Genomic DNA, 23,860 nt, shown 5'->3' with positions numbered 1-23,860 from the left:
GTTTCTTTATGAGTTCTTAACTTTCTGATGCTCTCTGAATTTTATTCTCAGCCCTTCTTCTAGTCCATCTTCCTTTCTGTACTTCTCTCCTATAATTCCCTCTTCTTTTCTCTCATCTTTTTCTTATTCTATACTCTTCCAGAGCAGACATATCTCTAGCCAAAGATTTAATTTTTGATGATGATTCCCAAATTCTCACCTAAACACCTAATGCTTTGTAATGTAGGTAGTATCTAGAAGACCAAGCCAAAAACAGAAAGAAATCTAAGAATCTGAGTTTTTTCTTTCCCTTCTTTGTTTTTCCTTTTTAATCCATCACCATCTTTCTCAACAGAATTCATGTCCAAAATTTGTCTCATATTCCTTTGTCTTTCCAGTCCCTGCCATTTGCAATGAACAATTTTTGAAATTCCTTTGGTGATCTTTTTTGTTTGATTTACATAAACCTTCCCTGAAAAACCATTCTATAACCTGTATTACCTTCTAAGATGCAAGTCTTGTATTATTTCCTTTTTCAACATTGTCAGTGGATTTCATTGTCTACAGAAAAAAATTTAAAATTCTGTATAGCATAGAATAATTTTATCTCTTGTAATCCTTACCTTTGCTTCCCATGATACTTATACTTTAGAAACTCTGAAATATTCTAGCTTCTAAATCTTAATCATAAGATATGGTTTCATGTTTCTGCCTTTGTGCCTGTTGCACTGTGCCTAATCTGCCTGACAAGTACCTACAGGTCAAATCATCCAAGTGTCACTCAAGATCTTTCTCCTCCAAATAGGTTTTCTTTCCCTAAAACATCATTACACCTAAATATATTATACAATTTCCCTTTGTTTTTTAGTTTTCTGGCTCCCACTTTTTGATTACAGATATGGTTTCTTTCAAATATGTTACAACCTTTCTAGGAAATATTCATGAAAATTTGTCAAATTAATAAATGATTTATTAATGGATAAAAGTTTGCCATAATTTCAACTATGGGTTTAGGATTTGCTTAAAGAAGTGGTTAGAAGAAGGCAATTTAGCTTTATGCTTTTCATTGCCATGACTCAAATGAAGGTAGAACATTGTATAACTATAGACTAGGAATCAAACATTCTCTTTGTTTGCAAGAACATTCTAAGAAGTTGGAATGCCATAAAATTCTTAGAAAATCACACAGAAAAGTCTCTTTTCCAATATCATACCTAATTTCTCCTTTTCTTTCCTCTCCCTATCCACTTCCTGACACTTCAGAAATAACCTGCTTTACATATATATTCTCTGGAGTTTATAACCTCAAAAACTTTCCGTTTACCTTATCAATTTCACTATGATTTCATGGACATGTAAAGAATTCATAAGTAAATGATTTGATTTTTATTTTATAAGGTTTTACAACAGTGCTATGTTTATGTGGTAATAGGCATTCTTAAAGCAATCTAATTCTATCATTTTCTTATACATGTGTCCAACAAAAATATGTATTTAGCTGCTTATTTGATTCCTACATTTTATATGAAGGCAATTATTTTTCATAGTATTTGTCAGATGACTTTTAAGAAGTACCTTTGGAAGTTATACATGAAGGAACCCACATTTTCCTATGTTTTTTCCCCCCTGTCCTATTAAAATAATAACTGTGTTTGTTTTGTTTAAATTCAGAACTGTAGATTTGATCCCAGTTGACCAATTTAGAAATGTGTGTAATGTGAACCTACAGAACAATAATCTTACCTCTTTCAGTGGACTAATCTATCTGCCTAATGTGAAGGTGAGTCACCTACAAATTTTTTTTTTATTTTCAATGCAAATTATAATCTTCTTTATTTCAAATTAAAATATATTTTCATTCATTAAAGCAGAGAAGTTATTCCAAGGGTTTTGGTTTCATTTTTATTATTTTTTACTAAGCAAGAAAAAGTGTCATCTCCCAAAGTTATTTTGATTTGACCTCCATTTTATATGATTGTCTTGCATGCAGTAAATCTTGCTCTGCAGGAGGAGATGGGATGAAACGCTGCCTCTCTAGTGAGAAGGTATGAAATGAAGTTGAGAATGCTAAGATTCTGCAAGCAGCCTCATCGTCTCCTTTCCTGTTGCCTCAATTCAGCCATCAAATAAGGCCTAGTCTAAAGAGTTATTCCATCCACATCAGACTTGAAGAAATCAGGAATGCAGATTGAGAAAGCTGTATAGCTTTCTCAGGTCTTTCTTATGTATGGTGTTATAATTTCCCAGCATGTGAGATAACTAAAAACACATCTAAAACTAAATCTAAATAATTTGGGACATAAAAATTTATGTTTAACACTGATATTTTATTAAATTATGTGCATATTCCAAATTTTATCCTCATAATTTTAATAGTTTACAGGATATTTGATTAATAAGATATTCTTCCCATAGGTCTTATGCCTCAACTATAATCATATTGAATCAATCATGCCTAGACTAAAGCCTCAGACTCACTTAACCAATAGACAGCTACTTTACCAGAAAGTACCTTCAAGTGGTTATGGACAACAAGGAACTTCAAAAATAAACAGGTACTGTTTTTTTAATTTTTAAATTACAAATAATTTTGATTGGGAGTTTTAAAATAACATGTTCCAGTGCATACATTTTACTTATTTAATAATTATGTTATTCAATAGCTACATGCCCAAAGTGAATTTCTCAAGTAAAAAATAATAATAATACTTGAACTGTTCTTTGCAGCCAGGCATGGTGGCACATGCCTATAATTGCAGCAACTCTGAAAGCTAATACAGGAGGATCACACATTAGAGGCCAGCCTCAGCAACTAAATGAGACCCTGTCTCAAAATAAAAAATAAAAAGGATTGAAGATGTAGCTCAGTGGTAGAGCACCCCTGGGTTCAGTCCCAGGTACCAGTGAACAAACAAATGAAAACTATCCCTTTGGTCATTTTATCCCTGCTTCCTCCATTTCATACTTACCTTGTAAATAAATGAAAAATAAAAAGCCTTGTAGATTTAATGACCTTGGGTTTCTTTTTTAAAGTTAGCATACAATTCACATACTACATATAATTCACCCTTTGTGTCCAGTGCAAGGATTGTCTGTTTATTCACAAATTGTGTAACCATTACCACTATCTAATTCCAGAATATTTTAATCATGCCACAAAGGAATCCTTTATAGTATGGGCCTAGGTTTCTCTTAATAATATTTGTTTTCTTTTTATTTCTAAATTATTTGTCTGTACATTTAATGCCCCAACACCAATGGCAAAGATAAATAGATACTTCCATGAAGATGAGGATATATATATATATATGTATTGTATATGTGTGTGTGTATTATGAACTTCATAATAAAATAAGCTTCATAAATAAAAAGAAATTATATGTATATAATTTAATATATGTTTTTATGTATGAGTATGGGAGATGTATGTATATATAGATATAGAATATATAAGACATATATCAGTCAGAATGCTTTCAATTAAGAACATTTCTTGTGCTTACCACTTTTATTGAAGTATAATTTGCATGTAATAAAATATTCAATAATTTAAGTGTACACTTAATGAATTTTAACTAATATACTCCATCATATAATAATTATCACAATCAAGACATGAAATGTTCCCACCCCAGAAAGTTCCCTCTTATCTCTTTGCAATCTCCTCCCACATCCTCACCCCTGTTAACAACTTCTGATCCACTTTCCACTACTATAATTTTGCCTTTTTCTAGAATTTATAAGATTGGAAGTACATAGTAGTTACTCTTTTGTGTTTTACTTCTTTCACTTAGCACAGGACTTTTGGGATTCATCTATGTTGTTGCAGGCTGGGGATATAGCTCAGTTGGTACAGTGCTTGCCACACAGCCCTGGGTTCAATCCCCAGCACTGCCAAAAAAAGGATATGCATCTATATTGTTGTAACTGTCAGTAGTTCATCTTATTTTATTGATAAGTAGTATTACATTATATGAATTAAATCATAAAATTATACCACAAATTATTTATTGTTTACCACTGATGGGCATTTTGGGTTATTTGCAGTTTGAGGCTATTATGAGAAAAGCTACTATGAGCATTTATACACATCCTTTATATTGGAACTATTCATATTTGGTTATTCTAACATTTGTATTGAAGTGCCTGTACATACCATGTTCATTCATTTTAAATGTATAATTCAATGATTTCTACTAAATTCATAGAGTTATACAAGTATTACTAAAGTAGAGTTTTAAAGCATTGCCATTACACTGAAAAGATCCTTTGGGTCCATTTTCAGTCAGTTCCCTTTCATACCTCTCACTTTAGCAATCTCTAATCTATTTTCTGTGGAGCTGTGTTTCCTAGACATTTCATATAAATTGAACCATATAATATGTGGTCTTTTGCATCTCATTTCTAACATACAGCATAATGGTTTTGAGGCTCATCCACTCTGGCATGTATTAGGAGTTCAGATATGATTTCTAATAATCCTTTGCCTAACCTTAAGTCACAGATTTTCTCACATTTTCCTCAAAAAGTTTTAGGTTTTGGTTTTTACATTCAGACCTGTAATATATCTTGAGTTAATGTTTGTGCATATTGTAAGATAAAGTATGAAGACTAAATCCATCATTTTGCATGTAGATGTCCAATTGTCCCAACACCATTTGGAACATATCTTTCCCCCATTAAATTGCCTTGTCACCTAGGCTGAAAGTCAGTTGATCATAAATGTGAAGGTGTATTTCTGGGCTCAATTCCATTCTATTGATCTGTGTATCTGTCTCTGTGCCAGTACCAGATTGGTTTAGCTAATGCTGTTTTACAATAAGTTTTGAAATCAGGGATGTAAGCCCTCTAATTTTTTTCTTTTTTTCAAGTTTGGTTTGGATATTCTGGGTTCTTTGTGCTTTCTTATAAATTTTAGGATTATTTTCTGTGGGAATGGAGAGCCTGCTATGCTTTATAGAGATTATATTGAATCTATTAATCAATAATAATTATCATCTTCTAATCTACAAACATGAAATATTTCTTCATTTATTTAAATCTTCTTTAATTTCAGCAATGTTTTGTAGTTTTCAGTGTGCAAATTTTATACTTCTTTCATTAAATCTATTCTGAAGTATTTTTTCTTCTTATACTATTGTAAACAGAATTGCTTTCTTAATTTTATTTGCACATTATTTATTGCTAATATTAGAAATGCTGTTGATTTTTGTATATTTATCTTGTGACTTTGCTGAACTCATTTATTAGTTCAGATAGTCTTTTGATGTATTTCTTTGTATTTTCTAAATACTAAATTTTCATGTTATCTGAGAATAAAGACAATTTTACTTATTTCTTGAAATAAGCTGCATTCTTCTTTTTCTTGCCTGATTGCATTAGCTATCACTTTTCATTGTGACTTTCTGTACATCTTTATTCTTTACTACATAAAACTGAGAATAAAAATTAATACTAAATAAAATACAAAGACACTATATATTATAGCTCAATTCTGATATATTAATAAATTCCTTTTTCTCCTCTCTTAATTTCAATTTATACTAAATACATATCAGACTATCTTTTTATGACAGCTGGTTTGAAATTAGGTTTATGATCTGAAAATTATGTGTTTCAGAGATACAATCAGCAGTGAAAATTTACCTCCAATAATGCACAGTTTAGAGGTTCTTCATTTGGGCTACAATGGAATTTGTAATTTAATCCAATTACAACTTAATAGACTAAGAAATTTAAAATTCCTCTTTCTACAGGGTAAGTAGAAGCACTGTTAATATCTAAATGTTTTGAGACTTGATTCTCATATTGTTTTGATAAGCAAATACAAGCATCAATTTTTATTTAAACATTTATTAACAAAAATATTTTAATAATCACAAATGGGTTTTTCTTTGGTTATTTGCATATTTTCAAAACCATTTTGAAGGAAAATATAATATTCTGGGGTTATTTATGGTATTATATTGTAATTTACTTTTATATCATTCTATTTTAAAAACAATAGAAAGTAACCAGTAACGCAGATATTTCTTAAAGTCAGAATTGTGCTACATACTATGAAAGTACTATATTATTGCAATTATATATAATAGAGATCCTTGACCTCACATAGTTTCAGATCTACCTGTAGAGATGTACTGAGGCAAAGATAAATTAAGTTTTGACAATGTGTTACTAAATGAGTGCAATAGAAGTTCAGAGAAGAAGAAATTGAAAGATTAACTCCTCTACATGTCAAGGAATCTTTGAAGGATTAATAGAATTTAGATTGTAAATGAGCATTTTTGAGAGCTTTGCAAGAGAGATAGAAAAGAGTCATAGGACACAATTGCAGTGTCTGTGGGCCAACACTTAAAAAGGGGCCAACCTGATGAGAACAAAAAGTATGCAGTTCTCTGAGAGTTTTAAAGCCTCTAAGCACAATCATTTTGAGAGATAATGGTGATTTCAGTATATGAGTCATTTGTTTTATTTAGTTTGGTTTTAAGTAAGTGTCATCACTTTATAGTATTGTTTTTTAATTGTGTGGAATAGTAAAGAATTGAAGTTGAAAATACAGAGCAGGACCAAGCTAAGGAAAGCCAGATAGAGATTTAGACAGAATATAGTCGATAATAGATAGGAATTATAAATTTTTTAGAAAAGTAGCATTAAAAACCCACAGGATTTGGAATTTTAGTCTAACAATTATTTAATATCATAGGAGAACCATTAAGTGAGACATGGAAAGAAATTTGGATAGTTAAGTATTTTTCAAGAAGACAGATTTCCAGACCATATTTAAAAATTAATGTATCTTTTTTGCCCATCAAAGCTACTTTTGATTGGGATCAAATATGGAAACTTAGCCTTAAAAAGAATACGGAGAATATGGAGACTTAGCCTTAAAAAGAAAAAGAAAGAAAAAACAAAAAAAGAAAAATCAAGAAACTGAGCACAATGATGACAGATCTTTTAAAAGATACATTGACATAGCAAAAAGTGGGAAACCTAACCAATGGAAGGTCTATTTTAATCTAATAATGTAAAGTGTGTGCAGTTGCCGTGGTTAGCATGGCAAATCCAAACTGCCACCTACGGAGTCATTGGCAGCATTTGTCTACATAATCTTATTTAATCTTCATCGCAACACTACATAAATGTTGTTTATGCACTTAACAAAAAAGGAAATTGAGGTCCAGTGAGGTTAAATAATTTCCCCAACTTTGTGCCAGTTATGTTATGGTACAGAGTCAAACCCAGGTCTATTGATTCCAAAGCGTGTGTGTTTTCTATCCGGTATGAATAACAATAAGAACCTGGACTAGTGTGGTGTCGGTGGGGTGGTGAGACTAAAAGGCAACTTAAAAGGAGGAAATATTATGACAAAGTGACTAATTAGATATATAAGAAGAGAAAAAGAGTCCTGGATGTAATTTTAATAATTGTATTGCAAAATGCATAATTGCATTTTATAATGGCAAAGGATCTACTAAAGCTATATAAAGTCATTTTGGGGAAAGTTGCTCATTTGGGGTTAGAGAAAGATCAACTTGTTTTGTAAACATTTTGAGACATAAAAATGAAAATTACCCTTTTAACTCATTTGATAAAAAATATTTAAATGAAGGTAGATAACTTTTAATTCAGGAAATATGGGCTCACTTCATAGATCATGACTTATCTGTTTTTAGGGAATGAAATCAGTCAAGTTGAAGGGCTGGACAACTTAGCAGTCCTTCAGGAATTGGTGTTAGATCATAACCGCATCAGAGCATTTAATGACAGTGCTTTTGCCAAACCAAGTTCTTTGTTGGCACTCCATTTGGAGGAAAATCGACTACGAGAGCTGAGCAGATTGCAACCTTTGGTAAAACTAGAGAAACTCTTCCTAGGATATAATAAAATCCAGGTAACATTTTTATTGTTGTTGTGTTGAGATTTATAAGCTTTAATTCCTCCAAACACTAAAAAACATAAAACTTCCAAACATACTAATGAAATTTTTGCTAATATATAAATGCTATTATCATTTACATCTATGTATATTTTGAGGCACATACTTTGTGATGCAGACATGTCCACCCTACTTCTACACCTATAAACTGGGCAAACCCACATGTACCCACCCACTGATAACTGTTGGCTCTTAATGTTCTCAGGCTTGTCACATCAGTCTTCTCCTGAAGTTGTCATTTGACTGATATTGGTTCAACTGGTTTTTGAGTCTCAATTCCAGACTTCCTCTTGCCATTACACTTGGCATATATACTTGTTTTACCTATAATTTGAATCAATTCCTAATAATGGACATTCACTTGGCTTTGATATTCCAACTCTTTCCACTCAAGTCTTCCTTAGATAGATTCCTTTTAGTTTTACCTAATTAGGCACTTTTACTTTTAGGCCCCTGAGCCTGTTTAGACTCTCTCCTGAGACAGTGTACTAATAAGAGAGTTGAATATTTTTTATGTGGTCCTAGTATTTTTCTTAGCATTTTGTCCAGTGAGCTTATTTTTACTGACTGTTCTATTTCTGTCCAAACTTCTCAGACAGCCTCAAAGACAGACTGAACTCTGGACTACTTCTCTAAATCAGGAAAAAAATTTATCTTGTTTACATCTCTACCAGTATATAGCATATATGTGGTGCATAGTAGATATTTGATAAATATTTGTGACCTTGTTTGATATAGTTCATGAAACCTTTTGTGGGGTGGTATAAAGACTCTCTCCAAGATTAGAAGGAAATCATGAGCAGTGTCCTTTCTACATAGCAAGTAGAGAATGTACATACAGAGATAAACAATATACAACTCATTTACCCAGATTCAAACATTCATCTGTGAAAAGCCTACCAAAACTGGTGATGATTCTTCCAAATATTTATACATAAGAAATCTAAATTTGGAAAATTGTTATTCTATTGGAAATATTTCCATTGATAACAACTGGGTTAAGTAAAGGACTGTCAAATTGGACTTACATCTGGGGGTGTAACCCAGTGGTAGAATTGTACTTAGCATGAGAAAGAAAAAGGAAAAGAAAAAGATCTTATCTGACATCAGGCTTTACTAATAATTTCAAGAATACTCTAAGGACATTCCAGTGCTTCTCAGGTCCTTTCTTCCCACATCACACACACTATCTAGGCTAGAATAAAAGATGAGGTCTGCAAGTCAGATTTTGTGAGGTACTCTCATATAACAAAGGAGTGTTTCATTTATGAAACATTTCCATTTTATACTTGAGCTTTTGTGACATTTTATAGGGAGCTATGCCTTATAATTTAAAGATTCCAGATTTGTTTACTGTAAACAGTCCTTAGCCAGGCAGATCAGCTTAGAGAATACTATAAAGACTTCTTCCCAACAAATATCATTGTTCTGTTTGACAGGATGTCCAGTTACCAGCATACTTACAAGATTATCCAAGGTAATTGGGTTTTCCCCAAGAATGTCCCTTCCCCACCTCATCAGCTCCTCCTATTCCTCTTAAGGGGCTGAATAGAGGACAGGTCAGCTGGTATGGCAACTTCCTCCTTAGCAACTTAAACAGAGTAAAGCTTAGTCAGGCTTACTACAAATAATAAAGTTAAATGACAAACTATATTACAAATCATGGGGAATGATGCATTTATCTATCATTGAATGAAAGGGTGAGTTTTATTGATTATTTAATTATTTCAGCCCCTCTTTATTTTTATTCTTGAAATGGTATTTTCATTGATTTAGATTGATCATTTTGCCATTAAACTTATTCTAACCATTAATATTATAGTACCTTAATGTGACCATACATTTAGCTAGGAGAAAAAAAAAATGAACCCAGAGGAATAAAAAGGGCAAGTTGGAGGTTCTGTGGAATTTTTAAAAACATGTTCCTCAAAATTTTTAACTTTGGAGGGCTGGGGCTATAGTTCAGTTGCTAGAGTGCTTGCCCTGAAAGCACAAGACCCTGGGTTCAATACCCCAGCTCTGCAAAACAAAACAACAACAACAAAAAAAAAATTTTTGAGTTCAAATTTTTTTGAGGGGAGAATTTTGGCTCTGGATTTGTACTAACTTGGACAAGCTGATACCAACATTAATTTCCACACTAGGTGTCAGAGTACGACCTTTGGATTGATGACATTCATAGAATAAGAGGGAGAAAGCTCATAAAAACTAGTAGAACAATAATATTTAATAGGAAGGTATATGTACTCCCTAATTTTATCTATAGATTCTGGTGTGAATGTTTTGACTTAGCCATCAATGTCCACTAATGTAAATTTGGGAAATTGTGGCCTAAATAGTCTTGCTTCTAAGAATCACAGAAATGCAAATGAAGATGAGTTCAACTTTATAGTCCCATTTGATCCCTGTGTCTGAATCATTCCTCTATAAGACATCCAGCTACTTTGTCTACTTCCTAAACATCTGGATAATCCTGAAGCCATAAATAATACCAGGAAACAATCCATTGGAAATGAAGGCTCCAATCCAGACCTATTATTGTGACTGTTTTAAGTGCTTATCCTGACAATGTACTCAAAAGGTAATAAGCACTGATGTGCTGGTGATGAATGTTTAACAATTGAGCTTTTATAAGAAAAAGCCCTAATTAGCAGCATTTGCCAATTTGCAAATGGTATAATTTTCTCTACCATCGCCAATTGCGAGCTAAAACAACATCTTGTAAAGTTCCTGAAACTTTACCAATCAACTTTTGTGAGCCAGTAAAAGGTAACTCCAGCACAGTACTGTATAAAATGGCCTGTATAAAAAATGGAAAACTCTCTTCCTGTAATTATATTAGTTTGCTTGTTATCTCTTTAAAATTTTATGCCACAATTATCCTCTAAAAATTTAACATAGTTTATTTCAGTAATGTATTCCATGAGAAATGAACATTTCAATTAGGAATATTTCACTAGTAAGCATTGCTGTACTTTTGAGAAAATAATGTAAGGCTTTTCATGTGTTTTTGATTTCTAATCAGACTTAGATTTCACAGATAAGAACTACCGAGGGTAAAAAGGCACAGTCTCCATAGATAACTAGATGTTCAGTGTTTTCAAAGCCCTCCTTTATGATACTTCCAAAATCAAAATAATTTTAAAGATCAATCATTTTAAAAATCAAATTCCACTTCCAAATGAACTAAAATAGGTCTAAATATAGATAAGTTGCTCTCTGTCCACTTGTGATTCTAAATATAAACATGGTCATATCAATAACTTTATTGTATTAATACAAACTATCAAAAACCTTAAGTGGAGATTGATGGTTAAATTTTTGGAAATAGTAACAAATGTAGTCTACTTGATTGTTCCTTTATTGTTAAGATTGTATTTAAATATGTATCTTTGATATTATTTTGACCCGATTCACCTTTTCCACACTTCTGGGTCAATATTCTAGAGGAATTAGCCAAATATAAACCCTAGAATAGATCATAACTTTTCTGAGAAAATATTTGGTCTTTTCTTGTAAGCACTGCTATATGGCCCATTTTCCATGTTAAACTATTATCTCTGCAAATCATATATTTGGATTCTACATTACATGGATCTGCCTTTATTCAACATTCAAAACATTGTCACTCAGGCTTATGTTGTAGAATTTGTGAGCTGCCTGCAATCCAATATTTACATAAAATAAATCCACATTTTAAAATTTTGGGTCTAACTAAATAATTTATTGTTTCATTTTTTTAATAGGATATCACAGAACTGGAAAAACTTGATGTTATCTCTACTCTCAGGGAGCTTACAGTTTATGGCAATCCAGTGAGTATGTTACCTTTCTAATTTATTAATTTACTCTGTATGTAATTTATTCATTTTTTGAGAAAGATTTTAATATATTAATTTTATCTGCATAGCCAGTTAATATATTGATTAGTGTAAAAATACTATTGGTCCAGCACAATTTATTGACTAGTGTCTTCTTCCACCTGATTATAGGGCAAAGTGCTGTACCAGTATTATTATACTGTCTTAATTACTAACATTTTATATTGTCTGAATGTCTGCTAGAGTAAGAGATTCCAATTATTCTTCTATCTCCTTCTCTTTCTCATTATGTGTTTCTCTTTCTTTACTGCCTTAGTTATTCTTGGCCCATTACGATTTACTATTATTTTTGGACAACTTTTCAAGTTATGTGAGAATTTTGTTAATATTTCAATTGGAAATGCATTTATTTTTAAATTAATTTTGAGGGAAATTTGCCATCTTTCCCGTTGGAATCTTCAAGGGGATCCAATAAGCACCACCCTTGTCACCTAAAATACGAACAAATTGAGAAAAATGACAGTGGAGAGATAAAAATATCTTCTTAGCTTAGTGTTCTGAATCTGATATAAAAGAACTGATGGCAAACAGATTACATAAAGTACAATTTATTTGGGACTTTCTGACAGATGTGGTGAAGGGCAGCTGCAAAATCAATGGATCTTTGTGATTTGGTTCAGAGGGAAGGTTTATATAACGGTCAGCACAAAAGTGACTTTCACCTAAGCCAGAATGTCTGCTCTACTCAAGCTGATATCAAAGACACCAGGCACATTCCTGGCTGTGTTACTGTAGTATGCTGATTGTAAGTCCTTTGGATATAAACCAAGGAGTGGGATAACTGGGTCAAAAGGTGGGTCAATTCCAGGTTTTCTGAGGAATCTCCATACTGCTTTCCAGAATGACTGCACCAATTTGCAACTCCACTGGCAATATACAGTGTGCCTTTTTCCCCACATTCACACCAACACCTATTGTTTATGTTCTTGATAATAGCCATTCTAATTGGAGTAAGATGAAATCTTAGGGTGGTTTTAATTTGCATTTCTAATTATCATTGATTCTTGTTTTTATTTCTTGCACTTTGGGAGTCTTGTTAAGGAAGTCTGGTCCTGATGTGACATGATGAAGATTTGGGCCTTCTTTTTCTTCTGTTTGGTGCAGGGTCTCTGGTCTAATTCCTAAGTCCTTGATCCATTTTGAGTTTTGTACAGGGTGAGAAATAGGGATTTAATTTCATTTTCCTGCCTATGGATTTCCAGTTTTCCCAGCACCATTTGTTGAAGAGGCTATCTTTTCCCCACTGCATGCTTTTGGCATCTTTGTCTGTTATAACTGTATTTATGTAGGTTTGTCTCTGTGTCTTCTATTCTGTACATTGGTCTACCTGCCTATTTTGGTGCCAGTGTCATGCCATTTTTGTTACTCTTGGTCTGAAGTATAGTTTAAGGTCTGGTATTGTAATACCTCCTGCTTCATTCTTCCTGTTAAGGATTGCTTTGGCTATTCTGAGTCTCTTATTCTTCCAAATGAATTTTATGATTGCTTTCTCTATTTCTATGAGTTATATCCTTGGGATTTTAATGGGAATTGCATTGAGTCTGTATAGTGCTTTTGGTAGTATGGCCATTTTGACAATATTAATTCTACCTATCCAAAACATACATCTTTCCATCTTCTAAGGTTTTCTTTAATTTCTTTCTTTAGCATGCTGTAGTTTTCATTGTAGAAGTATTTCACCTCTTTTGTTAGATTGATTCCCAAGTATTTTTTAAGGCTATTTTGAATGGGATAGTTTTCCTAATTTCTCTTTTAAAGAATTTATCACTTATGAATAGAATGCATTAGACTAATGCATGTTGATTTTATATCCTGCTACGTTTATGAATTCATTTATTAGTTCTAGAAGTTTTCTGGTGGAGTGTTTGAATCCTCTAACTATAGAATTATGTTGTCAGCAGATAGTGATAGTTTGAGTTCTTCTTTGCCTATTCATATACCTTTAATTTCTTTGGTCTAATTGCTCTGGCTAGAGTTTCAAGGACTATGTTGAATAGAATTGGTGAAAGAGGGCATCCCTGTCTTGTTCCAGTGTTAGAGAGAATACTTTCAATTCTGGTCCATTTAGAATGATATTATTGGCCTTGGGCTTAGCATATAGATGGCTTTTACAATATTGAGGTATGTTCCTACTATCCCTATTTTTTCTAGTGTTTTGAGCATGAAGGGGTGCTGTATATTATCAAATGCTTTTTCTGCATCTATTGAAATGAGGATATGATTCTTGATTTTAAGTCTATTAATGTGATGAATTACATTTATTGATTTCCTGATGTTGAACCAACCTTGCATTCCTGGGATGAACCCCACTTGATCATGGTGCACTATCTTTTTTAATATGTTTTTGTATGTAATTTGCCAGTATTTTGTTAAGAATTTTTGTATCTATGTTCATCAGGGATATTGACTGGTCTAAAGTTTTCTTTCCTTGATGAGTCTTTGGTTTTGGTATCAGAATGCTACTAGTCTCATAGAATGAGTTTGAACAGGTTCCCTCCTTTTCTATTTCCTGGAATACTTTGAGAAGTAGTGGTATTAGTTCTTCTTTAAAGGTCTTGTAGAATTCGGCTGAGAATCCATCTGGTCCTGGGCTTTTCTTGGTTGGTAGGCTTTTGATGGCTTCTTTTATTTCATTGCTTGAAATTGATCTTTTAAATTGTGTATGTTCTCCTGATTCAGTTTGGGTAGATCATATGTCTCTAGAAATTTGTCAATGTCTTCAAGATTTTCTATTTTGTTGGAATATAAATTTTTAAAATAGCTTCTAATTATGTTTTTTTTTATTTCAGAGTGTCCATATTTCCCTTTTCATCACGAATTTTAGTAATTTGAGTTTTTTATCTCCTTCATTAGTGTGACTAAGCATTTATCAATTTTGTTTATTTTTTTCGAAGAACTTTTTGTTTTGTCAATTTTTTCAATTGTTTATTTTGTTTCAATCTCATTGACTTCAGCTCTGATTTTAATTATTTCCTGTCTTCTACTACTTTTAGTGATGATTTGTTCTTCTTTTCCTACAGCTTTGAGATATGATGTTAGGTCATGTATTTGTTGACTTTTTATTCTTTTTGTTCAGTGAGCTCAATGCAATGAATTTTTCTCTTAGTACTGCTTTCATATAGTGTCCCAGAGATTTTGATATGTTGTATCAATGTTCTCATTTATCGTTAAGAATTTTTTTAATCTCCTCCCTGATGTCTTCTGCTATTGGTGCACCATTCAATAGCATATTATTTAGTCTCTAGGTTTTGGAATAGTTTCTATTTTTTATTTTATCCTTGATTTCTAATTTTATTCCATTATGATCTGTTAGAATACAAGGTAGTATCTCTATCTGTTTGTATGTACTAAGGGCTGCTTTGTGACATAACATATGGTCTATTTTAGAGAAGGATCCATGTGCTGCTGAGAAAAAAGTGTATGCTCATTGATGGATGGAATATTCTATATATGTCAGTTAAGTCTAAATTATTTATTGTATTTTTGAGTTCTCAGTTTCTTTGTTCAGTTTTTGTTTGGAAGGCCTATTCAGTGTGAGAAAGATGTGTTAAAGTCACCCATTATTATTGTGTTGTGGTCTATTTGATCTTGAATTTGAGAAGGGTTTGTTTGATGTACATAGATACTCCATTGTTTGGGGCATAAATATTTATGATTATTATATCTTGATGATTTATGGTTCCCTTAAGCAGTATGAAATGTCCTTCCTTATCCTTTCTGACTAACTTTGGCTTGAAGTCTACTTTACCTGATATCAGGATGGTGACCCCCACTTTTCTACTGAATCTGTGTGTGTGATATGTTTTTTCCCATCCTTTCACCTTCGGTCTGTGGATTTCTTTTCCTGGGAGATGAGTCTTTTGAAGGCAGCATATTGTTGGGTCTTCTTTTAAAATCCAATCTGCCAGTCTTTGTCTTTTGATTAATAAGTTTAGGCCATTAACATTCAGGGTTATTATTGAGATATGATTTGTATTCCTGCTCATTTTATCTTATTTTTGGTTTTTAACTTGACTTGGTTTGTCCTTTGATTGGCTTTTCCTTTAGGGTAGTTCCTCCCTTTGCTGACTTGCATTGTTGTTTCTCATTTCCTCCTCATGGAATATTTTGCTGAGAATGTTCTATAGTGCAGGCGTCTATTTGTAAATTCCTTAACTTTTGTTTATCATGGAAGGTTTTTAGTTTGTCATCAAATCTGAAGGTTAGTTTTGCTGGACATAAGATTCGTGGTTGGCAACCATGTTCTTTCAGAACTTGGTGTATATTTTTCCAGACCCTCCTAACTTTTAGGGTCTGAGCTAAGAAATCTGCTGATATTTGTACTTGTTTGCCCCTAATTATAATCTGATAATTTTCTCTCACAGCCTTCAGAATTCTTTCATTATTTTGTATGTTGGGCATTTTCATTATAATGTGCCTTGGTGTGGATCTATTGTAATTTTGTATATTTGGTGTCCTGTAAGCATCTTGTATTTGATTTTCCATTTCATTCTTCAGGTTTGGGAAATTTTCTGATATTATTTCATTGAATAGATTGTTCATTCTTTTGATTTTATCTGTGCCTTCCTCAACCCCAATAATTCTTACATTTGGTCTTTTCACATTATTCCACAATTTTTGGAGGTTCTATTCATGACTTCTTAACCATCTTCTCTGTGTGGTCAATTATTTTCAAGATTAAATATTTTGTCTTCATTGTCTAAGGTTCTGTCTTCTAAGTGATCTAGTCTGTTGGTGATGCTTTCTATTGAGTTTTTAATTTGGTTTATTGTTTCCTTCATTTCAAGAATATGTTTTTTTTTTTTCAGAATCTCTAGCTCTTTGTTGAAATAATCTTTTGCTTCCTGCATTTGCTCTTTTAACTCTTTATTGAAGTGATCTTTTGTTGTCTGCATTTGCTCTCTTATGTCATCCTTTACTTCATGGATGATTTTAATTATGTACATTTTAAACTCCTTTTCTGACATTTCTTCTGTGCTGTCAATGGGCTCTATTAATATAGCATCTTGGTTTGTTTGGGGCACTTTCTTCCCTTATTTTTTCATGTTGGTTATTCAAGTATCTTCCCCTCTAGCAGTGCAGATCCATGGTATTACAGTTTCCACCCTATAGATTTACAGTGTCCCTACAGGTTTCCATTATCTTGCTTTTAAAAGGGAAATCAATATTAACAGTACCCAATGCAAATAGGTAGCCTTAAACCAAATAGCCCCTATTAAGGCATTAACAGTATTGTCATAATAGACAGAAATTATGTGTTTATTATCTACAGCATAAACAATAGGTTTGCAGTAAAGTTTACAATTTCTAATAGTGGACAAAGAGAATGGGGAAGTGGTATAGGTTGTAATTTTAATGAGGTAAGAAGGGAGAATATAGAGGTACTAGATCATAGGAAGAGTGAAAGCAGAATCCTGGTTGTTAGCAGGAGAAAAGGGAGGACGAGATTCCATGAAAACAGATAAATAAGAGGAAAACAGAGAGAACAAGTAAAAAAGAAAAAGAATCTACAATAAAACTGTAATATACTATTCAAACCTCCCAGTCTTCAGTAAGCTGAAGCATGAAAGGTACTTAATTTCAAAGATGATGGGAATATGAGAGTGGGAAATGAAAAACGAAAATAGAAAAAACATGGGGAAAGAAAGAGTCTTGAAGGAAAATTGAACAATTGTGTCTGTTGGAGTTCCACATCTTCTCTGCTTCCCTTCTCATCTGATAGGTGGGGTTGTCTGGAGTTTGCTGATAACTCCAGTCTCAGGATGATGAGTTACTAATATGTAGAATTAAACTTGGAGGCAGGACTCCTGAAGGCAGGGTATAGCAATTGCCAATCCCTCTGGGTGACTATACCCCCAGGACTCTCCTTTGTGGTCCACTGGGGAGCATGGTCTTAGCCCCTCCCCTCACTTGTGGGCCCCACAATTCCTGGTCAATTATTTAGTCTCTAAATTATATCTCTCTTACCCCTGTCCTTTTGACTTCTCAGAGGTCCTGAAGGCTGAGTGCCAGGACCTGTGCACCATCTTGGAAAGCTGTTCTGCACTGGGCAAAACCAGGACCAGGCATTGAATGCTGCGAGCCAGTCATGTAGCTATAGGCACTTGGCTGGGCTGATGGCTAGGGGATGTTTGGGAGACTGAGGATTAAGAAGCCAGAGGGCCCTGTTGATTGCCAAACCAGTGGGATTAGGTGATCCATGGAGTCATGGACCAGGCTGATACTGGGTCCCAGCAAGTTCTGCCTGAGTTGTCTCTGGTATCCCAGTGGGTGCCGGGCTTGTTGACTGGACAAGCTGGGATCAAGAAGCCCTCACACCCTTTTCCAACCTACCAGCCCTTTGCAAGGCTCTTTCCTGTCTCTGCAACAAGATGGTAGCTGTAAACACACCTAGCAAGGATACCTCAGATGTAACCAAGCCTGCAGGGCTCTTGGTAATGATCTTTCAGGTCCTGGCTATTATCCCTGAATGCAAGCAGCCATGTCCCAAGTTGGTGGCAGCAGCTGTGGCTAACCTGTAGGTACCTTGATAATGAGCTTCTAGTCTCTGGTAAGTGTCCCAAGATGGAAGCTGCCACAAATAAAGATGGCCACAGTGGTGGCAGGCATAATCCAAGATGGCAGCAGAGGTGTCCCAGCGTTTGTAGATGGTGAGCCACAGCATGTCGCATCTGCACTGGGGGGGCACAGCAATGGAGATCCCCGTGGGGCAGGTGCCTGAAATTTTCTTTTCAAAAAAAATTTCATAAATAGGATACCTAGCTCAATAATTTTCAATACTTCTTCTGAATCAATCAATAAACTTTAGGTTACAAAGTACTACCTTAGTCGCATTCTAAAAGTTTTGGTATGTAGTTTTTCATTATTTTTTATTCTTACAATTTTCTGATTTGCAAAAGAATTTTTCTTTAATGAATTATTAAGTAATGTGCATGGGTTTGTATTCATTTCAAATATATATGGTTTTAGTTATCTCTGTCATTTATTTCTGATGTTATTTTACTTCGATCAAAGAAGAAAACATTCTATACTTTGGTATTTATGATACTTGGCCTATGGCCTTGAATGTGGCCAGTTGTTTGTTTTGTGTTTTTTTTTTTTTAAATCAATCATATATTGCAGATATTTCTCCATTAATGTATATGTATCTACCACATTCTTTTGAAATAATTAATTCATTGATTACAATAACATGGTAAGGGTACACATCCAGATGAAAAGGGAAAAGACAGGGAAAGTCTGGAGGAATCTCCATGCAGACTTCCTCATGCTCATGCCGATGAGAAGGTCACACAGAACACCCTCTTCATCTAGCATCAAAAATGCTGCTTCTCGTATATTAAGTTTTTGCTCAGTGAAGCCCATTAGAGACCCAGCTTTAAAGAATTGTGTTGGAAACTGATCACATAATCACATAGGCACCCTCTCCTAATCATGTGCCAAATTCCAGGTTCTCAGTTAAGTATTAATCATATTGTTTTTATTAACATCCTAGGCACAGTGAACTACTCTTATCAGTTAAGGAATGGTGGGAATACTTCGAGTACCAAATAGCAGGCAAGAGCCATCCTTACAAGCAGATCCTTCTAAAGTTCAGGCCTACTCAATTTAATACTTTCTACATACCTTCTTAGGCACATTTATAATTTTTTTTAAGTAGCTTGACACTAGGAAGGGTTGGAGCATATAGAACACATATAGATATGTACTGAATTAAATTGGACAGTGCCTTTAGGAAATGTCATGTAAGCTCCAGAACTTTAAACAAACTTTCATAATGTAATCCTATCCATAAATTGAGATTGCCTGTAGCTAATAACAATACTTTAAAAGGAGAATAAACCTTTAAATGATAGCCTCAGTTTAAAAAAAAATGTTCTTACCTGCATTTGACATGACAATCTTTCAAAAGAGGACTCATATCTGTAATATCTAATACTGTAAATTAACTGTCACCTGTCATCTTTGCTGTCTCTGTTAAACTGCCTTCTTTTAAAGGTTAATATTTGAAGTAAAAGTGATTTGGGGAATAAATCCTTATTTTTAACTTTCTTTAGATTTGTAGGAAAATGCTACATCGTCATGTGCTCATATTTCGACTACCTAACTTGCAGATGTTAGATGGAGTTCCTGTAAATTCAGATGATAGAGTAAAAGCTGAATTTCACTTCTCTGAACTACAAGCAAAGAAAAATTCGGTAATTATATCATTGGTACTTTTCCTTTTGAAATATATAGATTATTAGTAAATGAACATTACATTTTATGCATTTTGACTAAATCTGTGATGTTTAAATGATGTTTTTATAATTTATCAGTATCTATTTTGTGATAACTACCAAAGGAAACTCCTTTTTCTATTAATGTACCTTGACATAGTCATATTATTTAGTATCTATACACTTACCATATCAGATGATGCTTGAAGGTAAGAAACTGTAACATATCACTTTCATGAAAAGAAACTAACAATAAAATTGTTTCCATTTAGGCAGAGAGGAAGAGAAGGAATGAGTTCTCACCTCAACTCTGTATCCTACAGTTCACCTAACCAGGGAGATAATGTGTCTCTATTCTTGTATGTTGGCAGATTTACTGGGCCTTTTACCTTTGAGCCCTAAAATGTATCTGACTATGGTGGGAAAGAGATTAGAGACAGAAGAAACCACAAAAATATATATCATTAGGAAATTCTATCACAGACCACCCCTACTCTTCATGACTTTGCTCTAATGACTAAATTTAACACAGAAAATCAATGGCTTTTGAACAGACACCTAACATTATTAGAGGTGAGCCTTTGTAAAATTTGAGGAAGAGACTGGAGGAGGTAGGGAAAGCAGACATTAAGAATAATCCAAGAGAGATGTTGCAAAGACCAGGATGGATGTGGATGAAGAATATAAGTGAGCCTCTGATGTAAGTGAAAACCAGAGACCAAAGGACCTTAAAGTCAAGGAACAAAGGTTATTTTGAAAAAAAAAAAAAAAACATCTTGTAGAGGAAAGAGATAGGACTCTTTACTGTAGAAGCCCTCCTAACAGACTTTCACTTAACTCAGTAGATTAATTAATGCTGTCCATCCCTCTGTGAAGCAAATGGATTCTCAGAACATACAGAACTTTTGATACTTGTGAGCTTCTCTCTAGTTTGCTTCTCGCTTCAGCAATAGATTGACATACTCATCAAGAGCTGAGTGTGGGGCTGGGGTTGTGGCTCAGTGGTAGAGCACTTGCCTAGCATGCATGGGGCCCCAAGTTCAATCCTTAGCACCACATTAAAAAAAAAAAATGTGTTGACTGTGCTTTTTTTTTCTTTTTCAAAACCTGTTGTGCTGATTCTTATTTTTAATACATGAACTGTAAGAGCAAAGGTTAAATTATTATGTTTCTATGAATACAAAATTGGGTATTTTGGAAAGTCTAGATAAGAAGTAAGCACACACACTATATATATATAATGTCAAATTAGGTATGGGAGAAATCACTATAAAATACAGGAGAAAGTTATTAAAATTTAGAGAAAATACATGGGGAAATTACTTTTTAAAATCTGGACAAATTCTTGTGTTCAAATCTTCTTCATATATCTTTAAATTCTTGCTATTTTAAAGAAAATCAAACTAGAAATTGTAGGCACAACCTCAAGGGTATGTTTTATCCAAGAATAATGAGATAAAATACCAGTTGAAAGATCCTTGCTTACAGAAAAGATTTTGGTCTTTTATCAAGATTGGTGAATGCATGTACTTTTATGTTATAAATTTTTAAAAAGATATTCATTATATTTATATTTTAAAAGATTTCCTATTTTTTGATATTTTTTGATTAACCCTAACTTTTCTAATTAATCGTGACTATTTTATTATTATAAATTATTTATTTTTTAATTTTTTACAGACTGCATTTTGATTTTGAACACAAATAGGGTACATCTTTTCATTTCTGTGGTTGTACACAATGTACATTAACAACATTCGTGTAATCATACATGTACATAGGGTAATGATGTCTGTCTCATTCCACAATTTTTCATACTGCCCCTCCCTCTCATTTCCTTCTACATAATCTAAAGTTCCTCTATTCTCTCACTCCCCACCCCTCCACCCCCATTATATATCATCCTCCACTTATCAGGGAAGATATCCGGCCTTTGGTTTTTTGGGATTGGCTTATTTCACTTAGCATGATATTCTCCAATTCCATCCATTTATTTGCAAATGCCATAATATTATTCTTCTTTATGGCAGAATAATATTCCATTGTGTAAAGATACCAGAGTTTCTTTATTCATTCATCTGTTGAAGGGCATCTAGGTTGGTTCCACAATCTAGCTATTGTGAATTGAGCTGCTATAAACATTGATGTGGTCGCGTCACTATACTATGCGGATTTTAAGTCCTTTGGGTATAAACCGAGAAGTGGGATAACTGGGTCAAAAGGTGGGTCCATTCCAAGTTTTCTGAGGAATCTCCATACTGCTTTCCAGAGTGGCTGCACCAATTTGCAACTTCACCAGTAATATACAAGTGTGCCTTTTTCCCCACATCCACACCAACATCTATTATTGTTTCTATTCTTGATAATAGCCATTGTAATTGGAGTAAGATGAAATCTTAGAGTTGTTTTAATTTGCATTTCTGTAATTAGTAGAGATGTTGAACACTTTTTTCATATATTTATTAATCACCTGTATGTCTTCTTCTGTAAAGTGTCTGTCCAGTTCCTTGACCATTTATTGATTGGGTTATTTGTATTTGGGGTGTAAAGTTTTATAAGTTCTTTATAAATTTTGAAGATTAGTGCTCTATCTGAAGTGCATGTGGAAAAGATTTTCTCCTACTCTGTGGGCTCACTTCACATTATTGATTGTGTCCTTGCTGACAGAAAGCTTTTTAGTTTATTGATTCTGGTTTGATTTCTTGTGCTTTGAGAGTCTTGTTAAGGAAGTCTGATCCTGAGCCAACATGATGAAGATTCAGGCCTACTTTTTCTTCTATTTGGTGCAAGGTCTCTGGTCTAATTCCTAAGTCCTTGATCCATTTTGAGTTGAGTTTTGTGCAGGGTGACAGACAGACGTTTAATTTCATTTTACTGCCTACGGACTTCCAGTTTTCCCAGCATCATTTGTTGAACAAGCTATCTTTTCTCCTTGTATGTTTTTGGCTCCTTTATCTATTATGAGGTGGCAGTATTTATGTGGGTTGGTCTCTGTGTCTTCTATTCTGTACCATTGGTCTGCCTGTCTATTTTGATGCCAATACTATGCCATTTTGGTGACTATTGCTCTGTAGTATAGTTTAAGGTCTGGTATTGTGATACCTCCTCTTTCGATTTTTCTGCTCAGGATTGTTTTGGCTATTCAAGGTCTCTTATTCTTCCACATGAAGTTCAAGATTGCTTTCTCTATTTCTATTAGGAATGTCATTGGAATTGCATTGAATCTGTATAGTGCCTTTGGTAGAATGGCCATTCTGACAATATTAATTCTGCCTATCCAAGAACATGGGACATCTTTCCATCTTCTAAGGTTTTCTTCAATTTCTTTCTTGAGTGTTCTATAGTTTTCATTATAGAGATCTTTCACCTCTTTTGTTAGATTGAGTCCCAAATATTTTTTAAGGCTATTGTGAATGGAGTGGTTTTCCTAAATTCTCTTTCAGAGGATTCATCACTTATGAGTAGAAATGCATTAGATTTATGCATATTGATTTTATATCCTGCTACTTTTCTGAATTCAATTATTAGTTCTAGAAGTTTTCTAGTGGAGTTTTTGGATCCTCTAAATATAGAATCATGTCATCAGCAAATAGTGACAGCCTGAGTTCTTCTTTTTCTATTTGTATTCCTTTAATTTCTTTGGTCTGTCTAATTGCTCTGGCTAGAGTTTCAAGGACAATGTTGAATAGAAGTCGTGAAAGAGGGCATCCCTGTCTTGTTCCAGTTTTTAGAGGGAATACTTTCAGTTTTTCCCATTAAGAATGATGTTGGGTGTGGGCTTAGCATAGATAGCCTTTACAATGTTGAGGTATGTTCCTACTATTCCTATTTTTTCTAGTGTT

General features: G+C 33.5%; 1 protein-coding gene and 1 long non-coding RNA gene across 3 annotated transcripts in view; one reads left to right on the top strand and one right to left on the bottom strand.

Annotated features, from left to right (window-relative positions):
• The window catches only part of LOC306653063, a 287,321-nt gene that overhangs the window by 54,436 nt on the left and 209,025 nt on the right, over positions 1–23,860 (bottom strand). The gene's annotated exons all lie outside the window — the stretch shown is intronic.
• LRRC9 (leucine rich repeat containing 9) overlaps positions 1–23,860 on the top strand; it is a 99,527-nt gene that overhangs the window by 67,808 nt on the left and 7,859 nt on the right. Inside the window, exons 25-30 of one of the 2 annotated variants that reach the window (XM_079125790.1) lie at positions 1,651–1,759; positions 2,395–2,534; positions 5,600–5,736; positions 7,656–7,873; positions 11,665–11,733; positions 19,857–19,997. In XM_079125790.1, coding sequence (XP_078981916.1) covers positions 1,651–1,759; positions 2,395–2,534; positions 5,600–5,736; positions 7,656–7,873; positions 11,665–11,733; positions 19,857–19,997 — 814 coding nt within the window. Of the gene's footprint in view, positions 1–1,650; positions 1,760–2,394; positions 2,535–5,599; positions 5,737–7,655; positions 7,874–11,664; positions 11,734–12,167; positions 13,724–19,856; positions 19,998–23,860 lie in introns of those variants that run through there. The other variant, XM_079125791.1, reaches the window with a different exon arrangement.

The sequence above is a fragment of the Sciurus vulgaris genome (genome assembly GCF_902686455.1).
Source record: "Sciurus vulgaris genome assembly, chromosome: 2".
Taxonomy (NCBI): Eukaryota; Metazoa; Chordata; class Mammalia; order Rodentia; family Sciuridae; genus Sciurus; species Sciurus vulgaris.
This window is presented reverse-complemented; position numbering and strand designations above follow the sequence as displayed.